At 32.2% G+C, this 25676-nt stretch overlaps 1 protein-coding gene across 3 annotated transcripts in view; it reads left to right on the top strand.

The window, feature by feature from the left end:
• LOC126884472 (uncharacterized) overlaps positions 1 to 25676 on the top strand; it is a 175648-nt gene that overhangs the window by 38268 nt on the left and 111704 nt on the right. For all 3 annotated transcript variants that reach the window (XM_050650409.1, XM_050650408.1, XM_050650407.1), the window contains exon 3: positions 16217 to 16388. In XM_050650409.1, the coding sequence (XP_050506366.1) occupies positions 16217 to 16388 (172 nt within the window). The remainder of the gene's footprint in view (positions 1 to 16216; positions 16389 to 25676) is intronic.

The following is a 25676-nucleotide window of genomic DNA, read 5'->3' as shown; positions in this document are numbered from 1 at the left end:
TAAGATTATTATCTTCTTCTTCTTCTTTAAGTACCGTGCCCAAATTTTTAGGCGTGGGTAGCTTCCATAACAATTTGCCGAAATCGTTCTCGATCTTGTGCGGCATGTAACAATTGATCTGCTGATAAGCCAGTCCATTGACGAAGGTTTGGGAGCCATGAATATTTCTTTCGACCAATTCCTCTTTTTCCGTCGATCTTTCCATTGAGTATTAACTGCAGCATCCTGTATCTGCTACCTCTCATTATATGCCCCAGATATTCAAGTTTTCTCTTTTTTATCATCTTCATTAAGTCACCTTCGCCTTGACCTACTCTGTTTAAGACTTCTCTGTTTGAAATGCGTTGAATTTTTGCGTTGAAATTATTATCTAATTAGTATTTATTCCAGAAATTCTTCAATAAATTGCTGCTTGAATTGTGACATGTCTAATTGACACCTAATTTGTATATATTCTATATTTATTTCATATTTTATGTCCTATCTGGACCATGGAATGAGAGGTTCAAAATGGAATGTCTTGCAGTTGATATTTCAGAAAAAACAAGCTGAAAATGGGAGCATTATCATAACGAAAACTTTATTTATTTACGTATTTAAATTCATAATATGGAAAATTTCTATTATGAAAAGTTGTTTAGTATTAAATGCTATGTTTTATATTGTGAACTATAAAGGTACTCTACTCTCGAGCGAAATTTATATTTTTTGACATACCTCGAATAAAATTGATAAAATTTGATATATGATGATTGCATCTTAGATTTTAGACCATGCAGATCTTTTTATGAAGAATAACTTTTCTTCGTAAAATTAATAATAAAAGAGTTATGAATGAAAATGATATTGGTACCTATCCGTAATTTGAGAAAAATTTTCAAATATTTTTTTATCTTTAGAAGGATGTACAAGTAATTGCATATTAGAACATAGTTTTTAACTCCAAACAACTTTTTATAATAACACTTTTCAATATTGTGAAAAATAAAGATACTTTAATCTTGATCGAACTTCATATTTTTTGACATACCTCGTATAATATAGATTTGATATCTAATAAAAATAAATAAATACAAAATAAACAGTTTCCCTTGAAAATAGTGAACTGTAAAACATTATATTAACATCAAAGGCGCCCATATAAAAATTTTCAGGAGGGGGCCAGACGTGAAGATGTTGCACATTATATTTTTTGTACTCTAGTATTCTGGATAACCATATACAGGTCCAGCGATATTTAAACGGATCATAGCCAATACATGTATTTCGGCTCTAGGCGGTTGGCCAACAAAATATTTTCAAATAATTATTATATTATACAAGTACAATACCTCAGTCGACTGCTGGATTCTGAACTAAGCTACGTAAATGCAAAAGCCCGCCTACATTTACCATTTCATTCTGTTTTAAATCAACCGAACGAGTCTAGAGGTGGGCTAATTTACGATAGTGATATTTTATTCATTGTGATTTTTGTCTGTAACTGAATCAGTCATTGTGAAAACAATTCATGTTACAATGTGTAAACTTTTAAGGAAACGTAAAAATATTTTCATTAATAGTTGGATATTCCGAGATAATACAATATTTTATACAGTGATCACGTAAAAGTTGGAATAAATTCATTTTCTCGAGAATGGACGATTTTGGTAAAAAATCCCAAAACAGGTCAATTTTTATTTTCAAATTGCGACTTTTTGACATATGTATCATACTAGTGACGTCACCCATCTGTACGTGATGACGAAATAATGTTTATTTGACAAATAAATATTGTTTTTTGCATAAACTCAATATTAAAGCCGCCACCCACCTTCCTCTTAACAGTTTGAACATTTGATTTAAGCGAAAAAGAATGATTATTTTCCAAATAAACATTTTTTCCGTTTTCTGAGAACAGTTAAATGTATTTTGAACTAAATAAATTACATTCATCCTTCTTTTTATGTCAATAACTTTAATTCAAAACAATTTCTTTTGGACACCGTATATAAATAATTATGTAAATGTTTATATTACTGCATAGAGAATTAAATTACCTTTAAAATGAGCTATCACACGACCCCTATTCCCATTTAAAAAAATAATCGACGACATCATCACGCTCAGATGGGTGACGTCACTAGTATGATATATATATATATATATATATATATATATATATATATATATATATATATATATATATATATGACAAAAAGTCGTAATTTAAAAATAAAAATTGACCTCTTTCGGGATTTTTTTTTTTAAATTGTCCATTCTCGAGAAAATTAATTTATTCCAACCTTTACGTGCTCTCTGTATAAGTATTATGGGTTATAAATGAATCTTTCTGAAAGGCAAAACAAGTTTAAATGTTTATGTATAATGTAATTGTAAATTTAATGGCGTTGAAAAGCGTCGTCATTTTACCCAAAATATGGTCTTAGATTGTTTTCGCAATGACCGATTCAATTGTGATTTAACAGAGCAACGAAATATTCGTATATTAAACTCCTAATAAAAAGTGTTACCACTGTGGACCATCGTAAAATTCTACACGTGTTATTATTTTGTTTAGGTCACTATTACAAAATTGGGTTTGCTATTAGAACGCATACCATGCCATTAGTGCCAAACAAAAATAGAAAAATTTAGTAGTTTATGGAACGTTTTTATATAAGTGGATGATAATTATGTATCATGCAATATTTGTAAGATAAAGCTGTCTTATCAAACTTAGAGAACTTGGAAAACAAAATTTTAATACATTATTGTTTCCTATAATGCACAAAATGTTAAAGGTGGTACAAAATGATGTGAAAATGAAACATTTTGGATGCTTTGCACACACAATAAATAAACTTTATTGTGAACGATGGCTTAAAGGATTAGGAAATCAGCCACAATTTAACTTAAAAAAATGATTTTATTGACGTTTCAACTTCTACCTCAGATGTTGTTATCAAAAGTGATATAAGAAAATCATTAAAAATTTAATCAAAATAAAAAATACCATTAGTCACTTTAAAAAGAGTTCTACAAGCAACTGCTAAACTTTTAGATTTTGAAAAATCCAGGAAACGGGAATCCTCTCAAATTACTGCAAGATGTTTCCACATGTTGTAATTCGACATTTTATATGTTGGAAAGATTTATTCAGCTAGAAGAAATTGTTAAGGCTATTATAAGCATAACAAATATGTACGTAAACACTAGTTCAACAATGTATGAGTATTTTATTAAACTGTCGATAAACTGTTTCAACTTTTCTTGGCAGAATAAGGTTTCGACTAATTCCTTTTAAGGATCCAACAAATGCGGAAATAGCACAGAAAATAGAATCGCTCTTATTGCAGAAAAACTTGGAATGGAACAAAAAGATAAAGGATTTACGACTCAAATTTTATTAGAACATGAGAAAACATCTGCAGATCCGGATACCAAATAGTAACTAATAAGTATTTGTAGCAAATACTGGTATTTAAAGTTTACTTTGTATTTCGTTTTTAAGAGGGTAGGCGCAAAATTTCGGGACAATGCTATTTAAATGCATTTATTTCTTTCGAATCCTAAGAAAACTAGTAAGTATTTTTGAAAAATTTAAAAGCAGAATAAAAAATTACATAATTACCGAGTGCTAAAAGTCCCTGAAAACTTCTATAATGTGTTCTATAACTTCTAATATAAGTTACAGCGGTAAAAAGAAGAGAAAATTGAGTGTGATTTTTAATTTCAAATATCTCATTCAAATGACAGTTTTTTTATTCTAATGGACTTTCGGCCCTAGATAATAATGTAATCTTTCATTCCGCGTTTATATTTTTCAAAAATACTTATTATTTTCTTAAAATTCGAAAAAAATGAATGCATTGAGAAAGCATTGGCCCGAAATTTGGCGCCTATGCTCTTGTTAGATTTTCTAATAACAATTAAGACAATGAAAAAAACATGAAATTATTTATTAATGCAATATTATTTTCATTACAAAAACTCTTTTTGAATAAAATTGTTTCTCATTCTAACAGACCTAATTTTATAATCATGACCTAGACTCTATACAAAATAATAACTATTTTGTTGCTCTGTTAAATCACAATCACAGATAAAAATTACGATGGGTTACGGTTACATGATTGCAAATACTTCTAGCCCACCTCTAGGTCAGAATCAGGTATAAGAATTATTATACGACCGGTTCCTATGGGTCCGCCTCGCGATCGCGCCAAGGAATAGAACCGAACCGACCGGCGACCTGACTACATGCAGAAGGCGATTGCAGAATTTGCAGATCATTCTAGCTTTTTGTGCATACGCGGTACGAATAGATTATTTTATTTTTATAAGTTTAAGTTTATGGATACGTACCTATTTAAAACATATTTTTTCACCTAAAATATTGTCTGAAGCTATTTCGTTGTGGCGTTTATGTAATTTATTATTCTAAATACGAAATAAGCCACAATTTAACTTAAAAAATTATTTCGTTAACTTTTATTTCGAACGTCGTTGTCAAAATACAAAATATTAATAATTTAAACAAAAATGTTGTAGCTTAGTAAAAAAAATCTTCTAATAATTGCCGATATGAATGAGTTAGAATAAATTATATTATTAGAAGAAATTTTTTTTACTAAGCAACAACATTTTTGTTTAATTTATTAATACTGTTTATTTTGACAACGACGTCCGAAGTGGAGGTCGAAACGTTAACAAAATCATTTTTTAAGTTAAATTGTGGCTTATTTCCCATTTATAAAAATAAATTACACAAACGCCACAAAAAATAGCTTTAGAACAATATACATAATATTATGTATAATGCCAATCATCACTATCCGTAAATAGATACACATGAAATATTTATCACTATAAATATTAAAATAAATATTTTAGGTTAAATTATATGTTTTAAATACATATCCAAAAACTTATAAAAATAATAACCCATTCGTACCGCGTATCTGCAATCGCCTTGTCTGTGCATGTAGGTAGTGGGTTCGGTTCGGTTCTATTCCTTGGCGCGGTGCGGACCCTTAAGTCCGATTATGTACTTTCGGCTCATTCGGCTGGGCTTGCTATTTTAGTAAACTCCCAAAAAGAGAAATAGAAAAGTAGGAGGTTCTAGTTCAAAGATATTTTCTACATGCCAATGTTAATGTTGCTATGATTTCTGGTTTTAATGTCTGGAACTTTTATATTGGTCCACTATCTCAAATGCAGTTCAAACACTGTGTCTTAAAAAGCTATGTTCCATATTTCTTTAATTTATACTGTATAGTTAACAGCACCCGAAAAGCCAGGGGGGGCCACGGCCCATGGGTATGGGCGCCCATGATTAACATAAATAAACAAAAATTTGTTTATCTGACATTTCAATTTTATGTTAGACGTTTAGTTGCGTCAAACGAAAACGAAGGAGAGTTGACGTTTCTATGTCGGAAGAAAATGACAATTTAAAGGAGGCTTGTGACGTCACAATGACAACTTTGAGGTCGGATATCTCGAAGATGGTTAGAGATAGCGAAATGCCGTTTTCAGATTTGAATTCAGAAGACAAAACTACATAGTAATCCATCGCTAGGTGGCCTCTAGATATTTCAGGAGCGGCAACGCAATAACACACACACTTTTGCGAATTTATAAACGAAAAGTTTTCGTTGAAAACAGTGTAATATCATTAATTAGAAAATAACCAGAAAAATGTTCAATATAATATTATTTTATTGATACATTTTTATAAAAAACGATTCTACGTATTTATTGGGAATAAATCATATAATTATGCAGAAATCGAAACACAACTTATAAAGTATTTTTAATTAAAATTGGGGATTATTCCTATTAAATATATTAATTACTATTATTCTTTCTTTGTTGGTATACTATTAGATTGGTTCTCTAAAAGTTTTGGCACAAAATATTTATCGGATTTTTTTTATATGACGAAATTTATTTAAACGCTAACTTGTTATCCATTTCTCTCAGTTTTTCGTAAATTTATATTACTATATTTCTAATTTATATGACATATTATCATCGACCAGGAAGGCAGAAAGCGATGTATAATCGAACATGATGACCACTCCATTAATTTGAATGTAAGTAGTTACATTAATATAACAAAATATTATCAAGGTCGTCACAGACATGTCTACTTAATGTGCTCAAACAACAACTAAAAAAGACCTGCAACTAGTCCAAAGCTCCCCATCCCACATCTCATACATTACAAACATACTCAAAGCTCTCCCAAGAACACATACATTTTGCGTGAGGTTATTCACATTGGAGATTGGAACACTGGGTGTTATTCTCAGACGAGACTAGGATATGTATTTATGGAGTGGACGGGGGAAGAAAGTGTACAATTGACAAGGTAAGAGGTGTCCAAATGTTGCATTAAGAGGGGGATTAGGTATAGCAGCGGTTTATGCATGATCTCATAAAATGAAGGCCTGCTTGCATCATTAGCCCTGGCTGTGGTGATCACACAGGGGAAGTTCAACAGTCATTAGATATATTGAGGAAATTTTGGTACTTCATGTACCTTACGTCTGTTATATTTACTTTGATGTATAATAAGGTAAATTCGCACTGTTAGAGTTATCCAGGACAACATTGCAGAAGTGGATTTTCAGGTTATCGAATAGCCAGCATAGTGTCTCGACCTAAATCCAATCGATCATTTATGGGATGAGCTAAAATGGAGATCATCACAAGAAACAATATTGAACTTAATTAGTTATATGCGTATAAGTAAAGTAATCGTATGCAAGTTGTTATTCGAGCACAGGGATGTTATACATAATAATGAATTATGTTAGTTTTTGTTTTTGATAACAACTTTTTGTTTTTGTTTTAATCTTAGTGCTTCTGAAAATGAAATGATACTTTGTTCTATTCGTGTAATTACATAATTTTTACATTAATGTTGAATGGAAATTTAATAAGCCGTTAGTCATTAGAATTAAGCCTTAAAAAAATTAAAGCACTTATGGGAGTGCCGACAGAAGTGAAAACTTCTTATAGTATATAAATTACGAGCTCAATGCTTTTTCCCCATCCAAAAAGAAGTGCTATACCTATATTATATACGCGTTTCGTATGTTCTATGCTACTTATGTATACATACACATGATACTATAAATAAAAAGATAATATATTACGCATCCTGAAGGGGGGGGGGGAGTCGTGATGCAGCTAGAGACCGGCACGTTAGTAATGGTTCGTAACGTACGATTAGTTTGAATCGTTCGCGGTTGTAAGCTAAGTATATTTTATATTTAACCTTTGTAAAAGGTTAAATATAACGTCGATCGGATAGCTCAGTGCGACTAGCGGCTGACCCGCACTTCACTTCGCCGTGAGGTACGAGAGTTCAAGCCCAAGCCAGGCCATTGGAAAAACAAAAAGGCTAACGCGTCAGTATAAAATTCTAAATATGAATCTGGCGCTTAGACTGGAATATGCGGGCATCTGATCGATCTATGAGGGAGCAGTACGGCAAGGGATAAGGGCTTGCGGCTCGGTGATACTCCCCCATAGATCCCTACCGAAGGGCGTTGACGCCTAAGAACGGTGTATATACATACATACATACCTTTGTAAAAGTGAGATGTCTTTTATAAACAAATAACACAAAAAAGTCGTTTAATATTATTTTGCTAATTGAATAATTTCATGACAGAATGCATACAAATCCCATTTAACTTTAACAAGAATTCAAATTCAAATTTGTCTCCAGTTACGTCATCATGCACGAACTCGGACGTTTTTGGGCTACGGGAAGACTATCTGGTTATTTTTAGTATCATGTACATAGGTACACATAATATATATACGTACGAAATTTAGTTCGGCAAAGTGATGACGGTCGCAAACTCAATACTTTGTCCCCATCTAAAAAGTGCACAACGTCCCTAAAGAAGTTTCACTTCAAAAATTTATTTCGTCGAAGCAATGACGCTCGCTAATTCAAGACTTTTTCCCCATCTAAAAAGTGTATAACATCCCTAAAAAAATTTCGCTTCAAAAATTTATTTCGTCGAAGCAATGACGGTCGCTAATTCAATAATTTTTCTCCACCTAAAAAGGGCACAACGTCCCTAAAGAAGTTTTCACTTCAAAAATTTATTTCGTTGAAGCAATGACGGTCGCTAATTTAATACTTTTCCCCATCGAAAAAGTGCAAAACGTCTCTAAAGAAGTTTTCACTTCAAAAATTTATTTTGCCGAAGCGGTGACGGTCACTAATTCAATTTTTTCCCCGCCTAAAAAGGGCACAACGTCCCTAAAGAGGTTTTCACTTCAAAAATTATTTCGTCGAAGCAATGACGGTCGCTAATTCAATACTTTTTCTCAATTTTAAAAGGGCAAAACGTGCCTAAAGAAGTTTTCACTTCAAAAATTTATTGTCTTTTTCCTCATCTAAAAAGGGCACAACGTCCCTAAAGAAGTTTTCACTTCAAAAATTATTTCGTCGAAGCAATGACGGTCGCGATGACGGTCGCTAATTCAATACTCTTCTCAATCTAAAAAGGGCAAAACGTCCCTAAAGAAGTTTTCACTTCAAAAATTTATTGTCGTCGAAGCAATAACGATCGCGATGACGTTTGCTAATTTAATACTTTTTCTCCATCTAAAAAGGGCACAACCTACCTAAAGAAGTTTTCACTTCAAAAATTTATTTTTGTCGAAACAATGACGGTCGCGATGACGGTCGCTAATTCAATATTTTCCCCATCTAAAAAGGGCAAAACGTCCATAAAGAAGTTTTCACTTCAAAACATTATTTCGTCGAAGCAATGACGGTCGCGATGACGGTCGCTAATTCAATACTTTTTCCCCATCTAAAAAGTGCACAACGCCCGTAAAAAAGTTTTCACTTCAAAAATTTATTTCGTCGAAGCAATGACGGTCAGGATGACGGCCGCTAATTCAATACTTTTTCGCCATTTAAAAAGGCACAACGTTTCTACAGAAGTTTTCACTTCAAAAATTTATTTCGCCGAAGCGATGACGGTCAGCAATTCAACACTTTTTCCCCATCTAAAAAGTGCACAAGGTCCCTAAAAAGTTTTCACTTCAAAAATGTATTTCGTCGAAGCAATGAAGGTCGCTAATTTAATACTTTTTCTCCATCTAAAAAGTGCACAACGTCCCTAAAGAACTTTTCACTTCAAAAATTAATTTCTCCGAAGCGATGACGGTCGCTAATTCAATACTTTTCCCCATCTAAAAAGGTCACAATGTCCTTAAAGAAGTGTTCACTTCAAAAATTTATTTCGTCGAAGCAATGACGGTCGCGATGACGGTCGCTAATTCACGGTCGCGATGACGTTTTCTAATTCAATACTTTTTCCTCATCTAAAAAGGGCACAACTACCTAAAGAAGTTTTCACTTCAAAAATTTATTTTTGTCGAAACAATGACGGTCGCGATGACGGTCGCTAATTCAATACTTTTTCCCGGTCTAAAAGTGCACAACGTCCCTAAAGAAGTTTTCACTTCAATAATATTACTATTGTTATACGTACATTATCCACAGAGAACGGCAGTTCTCACCAGTGGCGCACAACACCCCTACAAGCGACACTATATATACACGAAATTTTCGATTTTCTAAACCTGACTGAATTGAAAATTGGGCCACATCCCATCTTAAAGAATAGGAAAAGACTCGTCCATCCATATGTCATATCTCCATTTTGGTCCAAGGGTGTGGATTTTACGGCCCTTCCCATTTAGAGTCTGTTTTTCGTTCTCGTCCCCAAAACTCCCAAAAATTTCAAAAACTTAAGCCCGACCTTTGCGGCTTCTGATAGCACAGATAATTACCTTTCCAACGCATGTTTAATTTTGAAAATCGGTTATACCATTCAAAAGTTATCGAGCTCAGAAGTATGACTCAATTTTTATTTAAAAAAGGGAAAATGTTTGTGGATATGTATGTATGTATGTATGTATGTGTGTGGAAAAGTTACACCGATCTGAATTTTTTTTTCTGTGTTTCAAGAGGGTGTGAGGGCCGATTCAGAACCGGTCTAATTTTTGACTTCTGACTACCGGTAAGCCAGCTAGAGGACTAGATAGATACAAAATAGCATATTTTTTGGGCGTATATATCTTGGGTTCAAGGAGAGACAGGAAAACCGCAAATACACCAAATTAATAGGGATGAGTTAAGATTTCAAACGGTGCTTAAGCGATCAACCTGAGACATACACACTGCTCACCATAGCCGAAAAACTGAAAAATTAAACGTTGAAAATTTTGGTTTTTCGACAATTACTCAAAATTTCAACCTACGAATTGCGCCAATAACTGAGCGTTTGTAGGAGGACTCAGGACGCGTCTAACGGTGTATATCTCATATCTGGGAAAATTCGAATTTTTTAGTTATAGGCTTCATAAGTATAATCAAATCTATTTCTTATGGGAAAAACCGTTTTTCAAGCTCAATAATTCCTGTAATACGTTCAGTTATCATACTTGATCTTGGATGCATCAGATACTACTTGTCAATACGTTTTAAACTCATATTTAGTGATCAACATCAGTTCAGCCGTTCAGAAGTTATAGAGCTCCAAAAGTATAATTAGTCCAGGAACTGAAACTTTTCACTTCGCAATTTTTACAGAATGGATCGATTTGCTTGAAAATTTGAGAATAAGTAGTGGAGAGTCTAAGGATCAAAATCTGTATGATTCCGAAAGACGCTTTTACCATGGGGTGGTTGCCACCCCGTCTCGAGGGTGGAAATTTTTTATTATATTTTGACCGCAAATGTTGGTAAAAACATTAATTGTAAGCAAAAAATGTTTTATATTTTTTTGATAAAATTAATAGTTTTCGATTTATTGGTTATCGAAATTTAGTTTATATCGAAAAAATCAATGTTATTAATCAATCATGGTTTATGTACTTGTAGTGGTTACGATGCTAGTTTGATTGGGCAATCCGAGTTCATTTGCCGGCCATAATTACATAATTATTAGGATGGCTGGGATATGAACTCGGATTGTCTTATCACTGGTGTCGTAAGTTCTAGATCATTTGGGAGAGATTGCGACCAAGGTTCTCGTTCTCAAAACTACCAAAAATTTCAAAAATATTAGTTCGACCTTTGCGGCTTCTGCTAGTACTGATCATTACCTTTCCAACGCACATCTAATTTTGAAAATTACCAGAGAACGACAGTTCTCGCCAGTGGCGCACAACCCCTACATGCGACACTATATATTATATACACGAAATTTTCGATTTTCTAAACCTGACTGAATTGAAAATTGAGCCAAATCCCATCTTAAAGTTTAGGAAAAGACTCCTAGATCCATATATTACTTCTTCATTTTGGTCCAAGGCTGTGGATTTTACGGCTTTTCCTATTTAGGGTCTGTTTTTCGTTCTCGTCCCCAAAACTCCCAAAAATTTCAAAAACTTAAGTTCGGCCTTTGCGGCTTCTGATAGCATAGATCATGACCTTTCCAACGCATGTTTAATTTTGAAAATCGGTTATACCGTTTAAAAGTTAGCGAGCTCAGAATTAGAACTCAATTTTTATTTAAAAAGGGGGAAATGTTTGTGGATATGTACCGGGTGTCCCAATAAGAATGGCTCTCGGCCATATCTCAGGAACCGTTTATAGTAGAGCTTTGAAATAAAAAATTTTATAACAAAAGTTGCCTCAAGAAAAGCCTGGAAATTATTTTCATAATTGTGGGACCACCGCTAGAGGGCGTAATTGAATATCAAAAATTAAAAAATCTAAATTTTACAAAATTTTCCTAATGAAGGGGCACTGGAAATCCGATCGTCGTATTCTTCATAAAATTCTACGCATATTTGATTTGACAAGTTTAGGTCTACCTTTGGAAATAAGAGGTGGGGGTGAGTGGGAACCTTGTTATGAAAAACTGGCTTTGAGTCCGGTTCTGCTTAATCGAATTTTGCAAACTTGGTCTTGTTGAAGACAGATCTTTTTCGTCAATGTAAAAGTTATGATTTCGAACCAACTTACTGAGTAATATGCCAGCTAGAAGGCGTTATTTAATTTTTTTTCAGAAATCTAGTGTTCTTTGGAAAATATTAAATACAAACATGCTTTTTAATACCAAATTACAAAATTAGACAAAATTAACAACAAAATAGCGAAAACCGCATGTTAATACCTTTTTTCTATCTCGAGATATCTTACAAAACGTGTAAATTTAAAAACATAACTGTTACTGTCACCGGTAAACGAAATTCATTAAAAGTAGTGTGCTATGGAAACAACAGAGAAACATTTCCCAGCTGTCAACGTATATTAGGTCTTTTCAACGCTTCTCATTTGTTTCGAGCCTCGTTCATATCTCGTATATTAATATTATACACGGATTATACGGCATATGACAGAGGCTCGAAACAAATGAGAAGCGTTGAAAAGCCCTATTACAAAGAAATAAAAACAACTATTTAGTGATGACATAAACTTTCAAATTTTTGCCCATCATTTTCGTTGCAAACATTTACTCTTTCAAGAGTAGATTGAACAGCAGTCTCAATTTTTGCTCTCGATATGCTTTGAATGGCGTTTAGTATTCTCTGGATAATTTATTCTAGAGTAGTGTATGATGGGCAACAATTTGAATATTTAGGTCGTCACTAAGTAGTTCTTTTAGTTCTGTGTTATATTTAATTTTAATAGTATTGTTTCTCTTTATATTGTTGTTTTAATTAATTATATTTTTATACGTTGACATCTGGAAAATGTTATTTTGTTTTTTTCCACAGCACACTACTTTTCATTAACTTAGTTTACCGGTGATAGTAACGGTTATGTATAAAATTTACACGTTTCTCGAGATATCTTGAGATAGAAAAAAGGTATCGACATGCGGTTTTCGCTATTCTATTGCTAATTTAATCTACTTTTATAAAGTATGATTAACAATGCATAGTTGTATTTAATATTTTCCAAAGAAAACCAGATTTCTGAAAAAAATTAAATAACGCCTCCCACCTGGCTTATTACTTATTAGGATGGTTCAAAATTATCACGCTTACATTGAAGAAAAATATCTGTCTTTAACAAGACCCAGTTTTCAAAATTTGATTTAGCAGAACCGGACTTACAGCCATTTTTTCATAACAAGGTTCCCACTCACCCCCACCTCTTATTTGCAAAGGTACAGTTAAACTTGTTAAATCAAATATGCGCAGAACTTGATGAAGAATACAATAATCGGATTTCCAGTGCCCCTTCATTAGGAGAATTTTGTAAAATTTAGATTTTTTTATTTTTGATATTCAATTACGCCCTCTAGCGGTGGACCCACAATTATGAAAATAATTTCCAGGCTTTTCCTGAGGCAACTTTTGTTATAAAATTTTTTATTTCAAAGCTCTACTACAAACGGTTCCTGAGATATGGCCGAGAGCCATTCTTATTGGGACACCCGGTACATATGTATGTATGTATGTATGTATGTATGTATGTATGTATGTATGTATGTATGTGGAAAAGTTACACCGATCTGAATTTTTTTTCTGTGTTTCAAGAGGGCGTGAGGGCCGATTCAGAACCGGTGTAATTTTTGACTTCTGACTACCCGTAAGCCAGCTATAGGGCTAGGTAGATACAAAATGGCAAATTTTTTGGGCGTATATATCTTAGGTTCAAGGAGAGACAGGAAAATCGCAAATAAACCACATCAATAGGGTTGAGTTAGGTTTTCAAACGTTGCCTAAGCGATCAAGCTCAGACGTACACACGGCTCAGTATAGCCAAAAAATTGAAAAACTAAACTTTGAAAATTTTGGTTTTTCGACAATTACTCAAAATTTCAACCTACGAATTGCGCCAATAACTGAGCGTTTGTAGAAGGACTCTAGGCTAATCTAACGTTGTTTACCTCATATCCGGGAAAATTAGAAATTTTAAGTTATACGCTTCATAAGTATGATCAAATCTATTTCCTATGGGGAAAAACAGTTCAAGCTCAATAATTTCTGTAACAACTTTAGTTTTCATACTTGAACTCAGATGTATCAGATACTACTTGTCAATACGTTTCAAACTCATGTTTAGTGATCAAAATCGGTTAAGCCGTTTAGAAGTCTTAAGTTAGAAATGTATAATCCAATTAACTATTATTCCCGAAATGGTTTATGTAGTTGTAGTGGTTACGACGCTAAATTTGATCTGTAACGGATAATCTGAGTTCATTTACCGGCCATCCCAATATTTTTATTTATTCTATTTCGACTAGAAAAAAAATTAGTATACATTCGATGGTCACTAGATCATTTGGGAGATAATGCGACAAAGGTGACCATTTATAAAGCTTGACGTGTAATCGAGAAAAATTGCATTTAACTTCATACATTTAATTTGTATATAACTTGAAAAACTCCTGATACAAGAATAAAAAACCGCTAAACGCCGTAAAAATGAGTGGCGCATACAATATTCCAGCTACAAAAGATCTGATATGAAAATTACGTGGCGCGAAAATGTATTTTCATTTTGATGCAAAACAAAATTCTAGTTATATTTTAAAAGATTTTTCCATAATATTTGCTAAATTTGAAGTAAACGCGCCACAAAAGAGTAAATTTGATACAGTTTGAATTTTGAAACTCTTTTGTGGCGCGTTTACTTCAAATTTAGCAAATATTATGGAAAAATCTTTTAAAATAAAACTAGAATTTTGTTTTGCATCAAAATGAAAATACATTTTCGCGCCACGTAATTTTCATATCAGATCTTTTGTAGCTGGAATATTGTATGCGCCACTCATTTTTACGGCGTTTAGCGGTTTTTTATTCTTGTAATAATATACGTACAAAATTTATTTCGTCGAAGCGATGAAGGTTGCGATGACGATCGCGAAATCAATCCTTTTTCTCCATTCCAAAATAGATTTTTCATTTATTTTAAATTTAAATACTCCTACACAATTTATATTATACATACACATAATAAATATACGTACAAAATTTATTTCGCCGAAGAGATGACGGTCGCGAAATAAATTCTTTTTCCCCATCCAAAAATAGGTTTTACATTTATTTTAAATTTAAATACTTCTATACAATGGATGCATACATACACAAAATATAGATACGTACAAAATTTATTTCGCCGAAGAGATGACGGTCGCGATGACGTTCGCGGAATAAATTCTTTTTCCCCATCCTAATATAGGTTTTACATTTATTTTAAATTTAAATACCTCTACACAATTTATATATTATACATACACATAATATATAGCATAAGCGATGACAGTCGCAATGACGATCGCGATGACGGTCGCGATGACGGTCGCGAATTCAATGCTTTCTCACCTATCCAAAAATTGCTCAACGTCTCTAAAGAAGTTTTCACTTCAAAAATAAGAAAACTCAAAATTATAACGTTGCCTCGTTTTGTGATACGTAAGTATTTTCTTCCTTATGTTATTTTTAGAGACTACTAAACTCTGTTTTTAAACTAGGAGGAGTAAACTCAAACGACAGATTCACACCCAATGATTGTTACTAGAAAAATCATCAGATTCATCTTCTGTTTTGGTTGATTAAGGCCGCCTTCGGCGGTAATCCATAAATATTACATTATACGAATACGTCGCGTCGCTAAAGAGTTCTAAAAACAACTGTTTTTTTTTATATATTAATGCAGACTAAAAATCTAAAAATTACAGGAATAACGCAGAAAACACAAAAAATCGCCGATATAACTTAATTAACCTATGAATTTTAAATGCCAGTAGTGTCAAAATTTCGTAAATGTCAATAGTGTCAAAATTTCATAATTTAGTGTAGTAAACTTTCCTGCGGTTGGACCAATTACAAACAAGCATTACACAAGGTAAATTTAAATTACTCCTTCTAGTTTAAAAACAAGGTATTTATAGCTGGTAATCTGCATTCATCTTTGGTCTATAGGTGCTTTACAAAGAGTTTATAATATATTTATAATTTATTTATGATTTTTTGAGTTTATATATATTTAGGAGAATCTAATCAACTTAATTTTGTACTCTCTTGCTGGCAGAATTCAAGTTTGTCATCTCGGCCATTGTTGCTGACTTATATGACTTACAATGAATATTTTTCATTTTTCGTAAATTAAAGAATTATTTATATTATACCCATATGACCAGAAAGCCTTTACATTCGAGTAAATTCATGGGCCTACAGTACTGTGTTTAAATTACATTCTTTAAAATATATTATTTTTTTTTAGAATTTAGAAATCGCTAACCTCAGACAAAAAGTGATTAGTATCAGTAAGGCAAATGCAAATATAACAGTCAATAATGATTCTACTAAAAGCCCCAAACCTTCATTGCCCAAGGTTCATTCGAAAGAAAAACAAAAGGATTTATGCCACAAATTATGCATTACTTCTCTTACTGGTAAGTTGTTAATTATTACAATATGTTCTATTGAAAAAATTAACCTACATTTTATCACTATAAAGGCTGATTTATCTTGGAAGGGACGTGGCTGTCTTGCAGAGCGCGTTGAAGAATCGTCTGATATGACATGACAAGCATTGGCTAGTTTATAGTACAATGGGATGGAGCGACAACGGGGACGTGCGCCGTCTATTGTTCCACGGCTCGTGTCATACACGCCCCGTTCTGATAAATCCGGCTTAATAAAGGGATGGCTCGTTGAAAGTTAAGAATATTGTTTGTAAATTTTGCGAATCAGAAACTTTTTGTTACTTTCGGATCAAATGGAAGAAAATAAAATTATTAAATGCTTTCTTATTTACAAAAGATTGTCAGCATGCTTTTACAGTAATAATTTGAAAGATTCGTATTGTCATGTGTTCAGACTGTTTCTGAATTGTACAGTATGTATAGGGTGGCCAGAAAGTCCCTTTACACTAATAGTGCAGTCACTGAAGGTTTTCACCTTTGATTTCGTTGAACCTCCATCGATTTTCATGAAAATTGGTGAGTAATTAGAGGATACCTCAAGGAATAAAGGTGACATGATGCCAATTTGCGCTTTTACCCTGGGGGTGGATTCCACCCTTTCTCGGGGGTGAAAATTATTTTATTAAAAATAATACCATAAGTCGATAGAGGGACAAATTATAAGCAAAATTTGTTATATAAAGTTATTAAAATAAATCAACACTTTTTGAGTTATTAAAGACCAAAGATTTTATTTTTTCGTAAAAAAATACATGTTTTAAATCGTTTTTTCACGTATAAATCAAAAATTATAAGCTTTTACAAAAAAGTTATTATTACTGAAATTGAAGATAATAAAACATTCAATACATTCCTCACATAAAGAACTAAACTAATATTAGTTCAAAGTGAGTTATTGGCAATTGAATGTGTATTTTTTTCGACGAGTACTCAAATCTAAGTAGTCAAGCTTAAATAACAGGAAAACGATGCAATGTATAAAATATTCCTTCTAAACATTTGTCAAAGTACTTCGGAATACCTATCAAATGAGCTTCAGAACAAGGTAATAGCGTCAAAATTAAGCAAGTTATAATGAAAATAAAATAACCGTTTCGAATTTTTTAGGAAAAAGTGAAAAATAAAACACGCCATTTCCACAAAAATTAAAATTTATAGTAATCCTTACAAGAACTTCTTTATATTAAAAGAAGTAATGTTTTAGATAATTTTGATTAGTTTAGAATGCATATTTTTGAAAAAAGATATGATTTAAAAAAATCATACTTTTTTAAATTATTGTAATTCTCATATTCTTTTGATAATAACTCCAAAAATACTCAATATTCGTAAAAAATTATTTATAACCAAATTTTAGTTTTTTCTATGCCAAATATTTTACCTGTTTTACTATTTCTATAGGGTAAAAAATAACCGAGATAGAAACGTTTAAATCTTAAATTTTGCTGTGGGAACCATGCAACCGGGGTCGTTGAACCTTTTATTTTTAAAAAAGTTAGGGGTTTAAAAGATTAGGTTCAACGTGCTTAAATAGCACTTAAAATTAACTTTCAAACAGTTTTTAGATGAACATGATATCGTAAACACGATCGGAGTTATTAAAAAAAAATAACATTTTTTGGAAAAAATTTTAAAAGATAAATTTTGAAAAAAAATTGAAGCATAAATTTTAAAGCTATCAACATGTTCGGGGGCTCATTTGATAGATATTTTTAAGTACTTTGACAAATGTTTGATCAGTTTATGTTATAAAATGCATCAATTTCCCGTTATTTCAGCTTGAATACTTGGAGTTTTTTACTCGCCGAAAAAAATATACATTCAATTACCTATAACTCACTTTTAGTTAAAATTAAAATGTTTTTCTAGTAAGGGGTTTATTTCATTTTTATTAGGTTCAATTTTGATAATAATAACTTTTTTGTAAAAACTTACACTTTTTGAGTTCATGTCACCTTTGTTCCTTGAGATATCCTCTAACCACTCACCAATTTTCATGCAAATCTATGGAGGTTCAACGAAATCGGAGGTAATAGCTCATATCCACCTTCAGTGACTCCGCTATAAAAATAATAATGTTTCAACACCGCGCCAATGTTTGTTGGCGTTCCGGCGCATGCGTATGGTTAAGAGCATCTGTCTGGTCACGCAGATAGACATATTGAAACGTAATAGCGGACACAAGTGAGTATACAATTGAAGAGCGTTTGGTCGCTGCAGTATGGATACACAAACGGTGCCATAACAATAAAACAATGGCCAACAGTATGAATGAGTTTGTTGTTCGTTTTGAAAAACCATCACCATCCACAGCAACTTTGCTATAATATGAGAAGAAGGCTGTTTATTGGGAACCGTTCTCGATGCACCAAGAAGTGGAAGACCAAGCACTCGAAAACATGTGCTGGTATTGAGGATTCCATTGAACCTTCACCGATGAAGTCGACGCGGAAACGCTCTGCAGAGTTTGATATTGCTAGGTTAACAATTCAAGATCACATGCGAAAAGATTAACAAGTGAAGGCCTAATTTATTTTTAACAAGATGCCGTCTTACCATATTTTGCTCTCGATGTTCGCAATCGCCTGAATGAAATTTTAGCGGATCGATGGATTGAGCGAGGTCATCCAATTTCTTGGTTTCCAAAAAGTTCAAATTTGACGCCGGACAATGTACTGTGGGGTTTCATTAAAGAGGAGATTAGAAAACGCAGATATATTTCAAATGAGGACTTGCGAAACGGAGTTCGCCATGCTTCTACGTCAGTAACGGACATGCTGAGACGGATGAGGATAGGAACATGCATCGTATCAAGTTGTGGTGAGACAATGGATGTATGAACACGGATATTTTAGATAAATAAATAAGTAACAAATAACATACAAACAAAATTGTGTTATTATTTTTTACCTCTGTAGTTCAACAACAGCCATTCTTTAATGTAAAGGGACTTTCCGGCCACCCTATAGATAGAAACGAAATTCCATGAAAGTGATCTGTAATCCGGTTGTACTGCAGACTTTTGGCTTATTGTGCATCTTCCATTCACTCATAATACCCATCCCAGAATTCTGAAATCCTGTAGTTCTAAGAGGATACCATATTATGTTTTTGGAATCACTCCATAGTCTCACTGTATGCAGGTGTTCCTTGACTGGCGCATGTGCAGTAAGGAAGCTTGTCATGATTCTGCGCTAATTCCTGCTTGTTTTCCACATAGTACATTCTTTCACGGTTTTTGCTGTATATTTTAAAGAACCGCTTGGATTGACATGAAATTTGGCATAAACATAGCTAACATGTCAAAGAAACAAAAAGTGATATTGTGCCGATGTGTGCTTTTGCCCTAGGGGTGAGATTCACCCCTTTTCGGGGGTGAAAAAATATACATTTAAAATAAGTCCGGAATTGACTAAACTGACTAATTTTAAGCAACTCTTGTTCTATAGAGGTTTTTTATTAAGTCAATACTTTTTGAGTTATTTGCGAGTGAATTTGTTCATTTTTCAACAAAATAACCACGCTTTTAGACGGTTTTTCGCAAATAATTCAAAAAGTAAGAATTTTATTGAAAAAACATTCTTAGCAAGAATATAGCCTGTAGAAAAGTGAAAAAAATGGTGTATGCATAAGGTATCTAGACGTAGTAGAACCAGACTTATACCTAATGAAAAATAGGCTCATATTCCCCAAATTCCAAATAGAATATTTCAACGTGGAATATCCAAAAAATGAAGAAGTTTTTGGGGAAAACTAACTGTTTTAAAGTGTATAAAAAAGCTTTATTGCTCTGTTGTTATAAAAAAAGTTTCTAGCATCAAATGTAAGTAAATTACGTTCAATATAAAGTCAGTCCCTTTTGTTTTGGCAAAAAAAAATCGGGAAAATCACCACCTAATTAGCAACTTAAATGAAATTAATCGTTACCGCTTCACAAGTTGCTTTAGTTGTGTTTTGTTTATATGATCTGTAAGTTTCATCGATTCAAAGTTCTTGGTTTTAAAGAAATTTGGTTTTAAAGTAAACTTTTTTAAAATTTTAATTTTAAAAAAATGCTTTTTTTCAAAATAACTTTAAAATTATTCGAAATACCAAAAATCTCAAACAGTAAAAAAGTCGGATTTGCTTTTCTGAATATTTTTTATTTTTCTCACAAAAATTGGTTAAGATATGGCTGTTCAAAATGTACTTCTTCTTCTTTAAGTTCCATCTTCAATCGAAGGTTGGAAATCATCATGGCAATCCGGATTCTGTTGACTGCCGCTCTAAATAGCTTTTCACTACTGCATTCGAAATATTCCCTTAACTTCTTAAGCCAGGATGTTCTTCGTGTTCCCACATTTCGCTTTCCTCGGATTTTGCCTTGCATAATAAGTTGTAATAATGAGTATTTTTGCCCTCTCGTCACATGTCCCAAGTACTCAAGTTTTCGTTTTTTGATAGTTAATATTATTTCCGCTTTATTTCCTATCCTTCTAGTTACTTCCACGTTTGACATTCTTTGAATTCATGATATTCGTAGGATTCTCCTGTAACACCAAAATTCAAAGGCGGCCAACTTATTCAGATGGACTTGTTGTTTTAATGTGCATATACTCGTTATTAGGGATTCATTCAAGCCCTTTCAACTACAGCTCTTTCAAAAATAAGGACTTTGAACCGAAGAAACTTACAAATTATATAAAAAAATATATATACGAGTAAAGCAACTTGTGAAGTGGTAACTATTAAGTACATTTGAGATGCTAATTAGGAGGGTGATGTTCCCGATTTTTTTACCAAAAAAAGGACCAATCTTATTTTGAGCGTAACTTGTTTACTTTTGATGCTAGAAATTTTTTTTATAAAACAAAAATAAAGCTTTTTTTTAAATAGTTTAAAAAAGTTATAATGAGTTTTCTCCAAAAAGTGCTTCATTTTTTGATAATTTTACGTTAAAATATTTGATTTGGAATTTGACGAATATGAGCCTGTTTTTAATTAGCTGTAATTCTGCTTCTACTACGTCTAGAGACCTAATATGTACACCATTTTTTTCATTTTTTTACAGGCTATATTTTTGCTACGAATGTTTTTTCAACAAAATACTATTTGAGTTATTTGCGAAAAACCGTCTAAAAGCGTGGTTTGTTTGTTGAAAAAATGAACATATTCACTGGCAAATAACTCGAAAAGTATTGACTTAGTGAAAAACGCTATAGAACAAAAGATACTTAAAATTATTCAGTTTATCCATTTCCGGACTTAATTTGGACGATTATTTTTTCACCCCCAAGAGGGAGTGAAAACCACCCCCGGGGCAAAAGCACATATCGGCACAATATCACTTTTTTTCTTTGACTTATTAGCTATGTGTATGCCAAATTTCATGTCAATTCAAACGGTTCTTTAAAATTTAGAGGTTTTGCAATACTTTACCGTTAAAGAACGTACGTTTTTCTCATGAGGATCTTTCAGTGCGTCACAGTTTTTCGATTTCTTTCTAACGCATTAAATTGTATGTGACAGAAAAAAACGCACATCGGTGATTACATTTCGTCGGTGGCATTTATAACATTTTTTCTAGTTGTCAATAGATGGCGCCATAAATGAAAATAAAATGATTTGCGAATTATATAATATACAGGGTGAGTCACCACTAACGGGACGGAAGATTACAGCTAAACGGTAAAAGATTTGAAAAAAATTTAAATTCAATAGTTTGTAAGTTGATAAAAGCTACATTTTAAAATTATTTTGAAATATACAGGGTGCCCCAATAAATTGCGGCGTACCAAAGTTATATTTTTTCTTATGGAACACCCTGTATTTTATTGCATTTTTTAATTGTCCGCAAAAAATAAGGTATAGTTTCATAAGGCTTCCCTATACCTATGTACAGAGTGTTCTGAGTTATCTTAACTTTTCTTAAAATGTAAAGTTTTAAAAGAAGGCTTATTCTCAAGTTATTTAAGAAATTATAAAAACATTACTTTTACATCTAAATAGTTGGATATTGGTTGAATGTATTCCATGATTAATTATTATACATTTGTCTACAGGGTGTTCAAAATTTACAGTTTCATTATTGGAGTATTCAATGTGTCATATGATGCTTATTTTAAATGGAAAACCATGTATATTAATAAATAATTATACTAACCAAATTTACCTCTTTCGAATGGTATATGAATGTCCTATACCTAGGTGTCATAGTTTTTGCGTAATTTACAATTATTTAAATTCTTAATCTGTAAATTGATTTTAAAACAAAAGATTAATGTCATTGTATGACATTGTCAGTTTATGACAGTACGGTCTGGTAATTATCAAAACTATAAACATCCGTGTATGATATTCAATTTTTTTACTTAAAAATGGCTTGGGAAGAGCCAATTACATTCAAATTTAATTGTTCCTAAAAATGAATAATCACACTATCTATGAAAGAGTAGACATGCTACTTTGCATTGGGGAATATTTTTAAAATTTTCGCTTAGCTTCTAAAGTTTACGCTTAAAAGTATCCTGATAGAGGACACCCAAAAAAGGACGTTTTTGAGAAATTTCTCGATAGATTCCGTGCTGCTGGTAATTTTGCATAGGTAGGAAAAGTTAAATAAAAATAAACCATTTATTTTTGATGACGTCAACGAACTTGATGTCCTGCTTTCTGTTACGGAAAACCCAAATAAACTAGTACCTATGTGAAAAATGTCGAGTCAATTGGAGATCAGTCTAACAAGTGTATGTAGAATACATAAGAAAAACCACTATGATCCGTATAAAACTCAACTACACCAGCATTAGACAGAACAGTTACGTTTAACTTTTCGTTTATAGACTTTAGAATTTGAAGAAGATCCTGATTTTTTTTAAGAATGTGTTATGTACAGACGAATCTACCTACTTTTAATAATAATCGTCTAGTTAATAGACATAGCTTTCATTTGATTATGATACAGTAAACAAACATTTTAATGTTGATCGCCAACACCGATGAAGTGTTAATGTTTGGGGCAGTATTCTGAGCCAGTACGTTATCGACCCATATTTTTTTGACGAAAATCTGAATGGAACAACTTTTTTAAATTTCTTAAAACAAGTTTTTTGAATCCTTCTTAAAACTTTCCACTTAGCGTGCGAACAAACATGTGGCTCCAAGTGGACGGAGCTCCTGCTTATTTTTGACGTGATGTTAAGAACAACCTCAACATAAAATTTAGAAATAAATGGATAGATTGATTCGGTCCATATATTTGGCCACCTAGGTCACCAGGATTGACCAAGATGAATTTTTTTAAATAAGGTTATATTAAAAATATTGTAAATGCTGCACCTCCTAACCCAGAAACCTGTGTTTAGTACAATCTTTGATTAATATACATGGTGTTCTAATAAAATACCCATCATATTATGCTACATTGAATAATCTAATAATGAAACTGTAAATTTTGAACACCCTGTAAATAAATGTGTAATAATCAATCATGGAATGCATTAATTATAAGATAATTACCAGACCGTATTGTCATAAAATGACAATGTCATACAATGACATTAATTAACTTCATCTTTTGTTTTAAAATCGATTTACAGAGTAAGAATTTAAATAATTGTAAATTACGCAAAAACTATGAGACCTAGGTATAGGACATCTATATACCATTCGAAAGAGGTAAATTTGTTAAGTATAATTATTTATTTATATGGTGTTCCATTTAAAATACGCATCATATGACACAATGAATACCCCACTAATGAAACTATAAATTTTGAACACCCTGTAGACAAATGTGTAATAATTAATCATGGAATACATTCAACCAATATCCAACTATTTAGATGTAAAAGTAATGTTTTTATAATTTCTTAAATAACTTGAGAATAAGCCTTCTTTTAAAACTTTACATTTTAAGAAAAGTCAACATAACTCAGAACACTCTGTACATAGGTATAGGGAAGCCTTATGAAACTATACCTTATTTTTTGCGGACAATTAAAAAATGCAATAAAATACAGGGTGTTCTATAAGAAAAAATGTAACTTTGATAAGCCGCCATTTATTGGGACACCCTGTATATTTAAAAATAATTTTAAAATGTAGCTTTTATCAACTTACACACTATTCAATTTAAATTTTTTTCAAATCTTTTACCATTTCGCTGTAATATTCCGTCCCGTTGGTGGTGACTCACCCTGTATATATGAATATAATCTGAACAATTTAAAAGACTATACAAATCAAAGAAAATACCCTTTTATAAATGCAATAAACAAAATTGATTTGTTTTTATGCCAAATTGCAAATAAAATTTGACAACTGTCAGATTTAACTAAAATGTCATGTCACTAAAATGTATGTAGGATTGTAAATATTTTATCTTAATTTTTAAGATACCCTGTATATAATATTTCTTAATTATTAATACGAGAACGGGATAGAGTCTCACACATATGTACCTACGTGGGCACAGATGGGTGGAACGAATTGGGGATTACGGCGACGTAATGTCGGTATATGCTTTGAACTAATTTTAATTGGGTTGTTTCACAGGAAAAAGGAGATTAGCCTAAGACGGTTTGTTTTAGCGTAGGGTAAGAGGACGAATACATTCAGTCGATATTAACATCACAGCGACGCAAGACGCATAGGGATAATACTTAGACGGGTATCATATTGATTAGACGCAAATTATTCTATAAATACATTTCCCTTTTGTAAGAATAAGAACGCGTAGAATTTTGGTCGCAAAGTACACTTTTACATTTCGACAATTTAATAGTAATCAATAATTTAGTCATCTATTTTATTAATTAAAACTGTTAAACATCAAACGGACTTTTATTACGATTGTCTTTAAAAGAAACCTACATGTATATTATCACGGACTTACCTTTTTTTCTATCATTTGTGACGCACTGAAAAATGCTCATGAAAAGAAGCATACTACATTATTTTCATTAATTATTGTATCCAGATATTTATATTTTTCAACTTTTTTTAATTTTTTCTTCATATATTGGTATTGTTACTATTGTTATGCTTTCTTGTCGCTGTTGGGCTTTTGTAATTACCATAAATTGTATATTTTTTGTGTTTAGGGACAGTCCGTTTTCTTCGCTTGATTTCTACCACTCTGTCAACCATTTGTTGTAAATTCTCAAGGCATTCCGCTAATAAAATAGTGTCGTCGGCAAACCGTGTATTATTGATTGGTCGGCCTTTATTCCCGTAGTTAGTTCTTCTAGTGCTTCCTGGATTATTTCCTCTGAA

Source organism: Diabrotica virgifera, chromosome 5, assembly GCF_917563875.1.
Source record: "Diabrotica virgifera virgifera chromosome 5, PGI_DIABVI_V3a".
In the NCBI taxonomy this organism is placed as follows: domain Eukaryota; kingdom Metazoa; phylum Arthropoda; class Insecta; order Coleoptera; family Chrysomelidae; genus Diabrotica; species Diabrotica virgifera.
The sequence above is the reverse complement of the archived record's forward strand: the minus strand, read 5'-3'. Positions and strand labels throughout refer to the sequence as shown.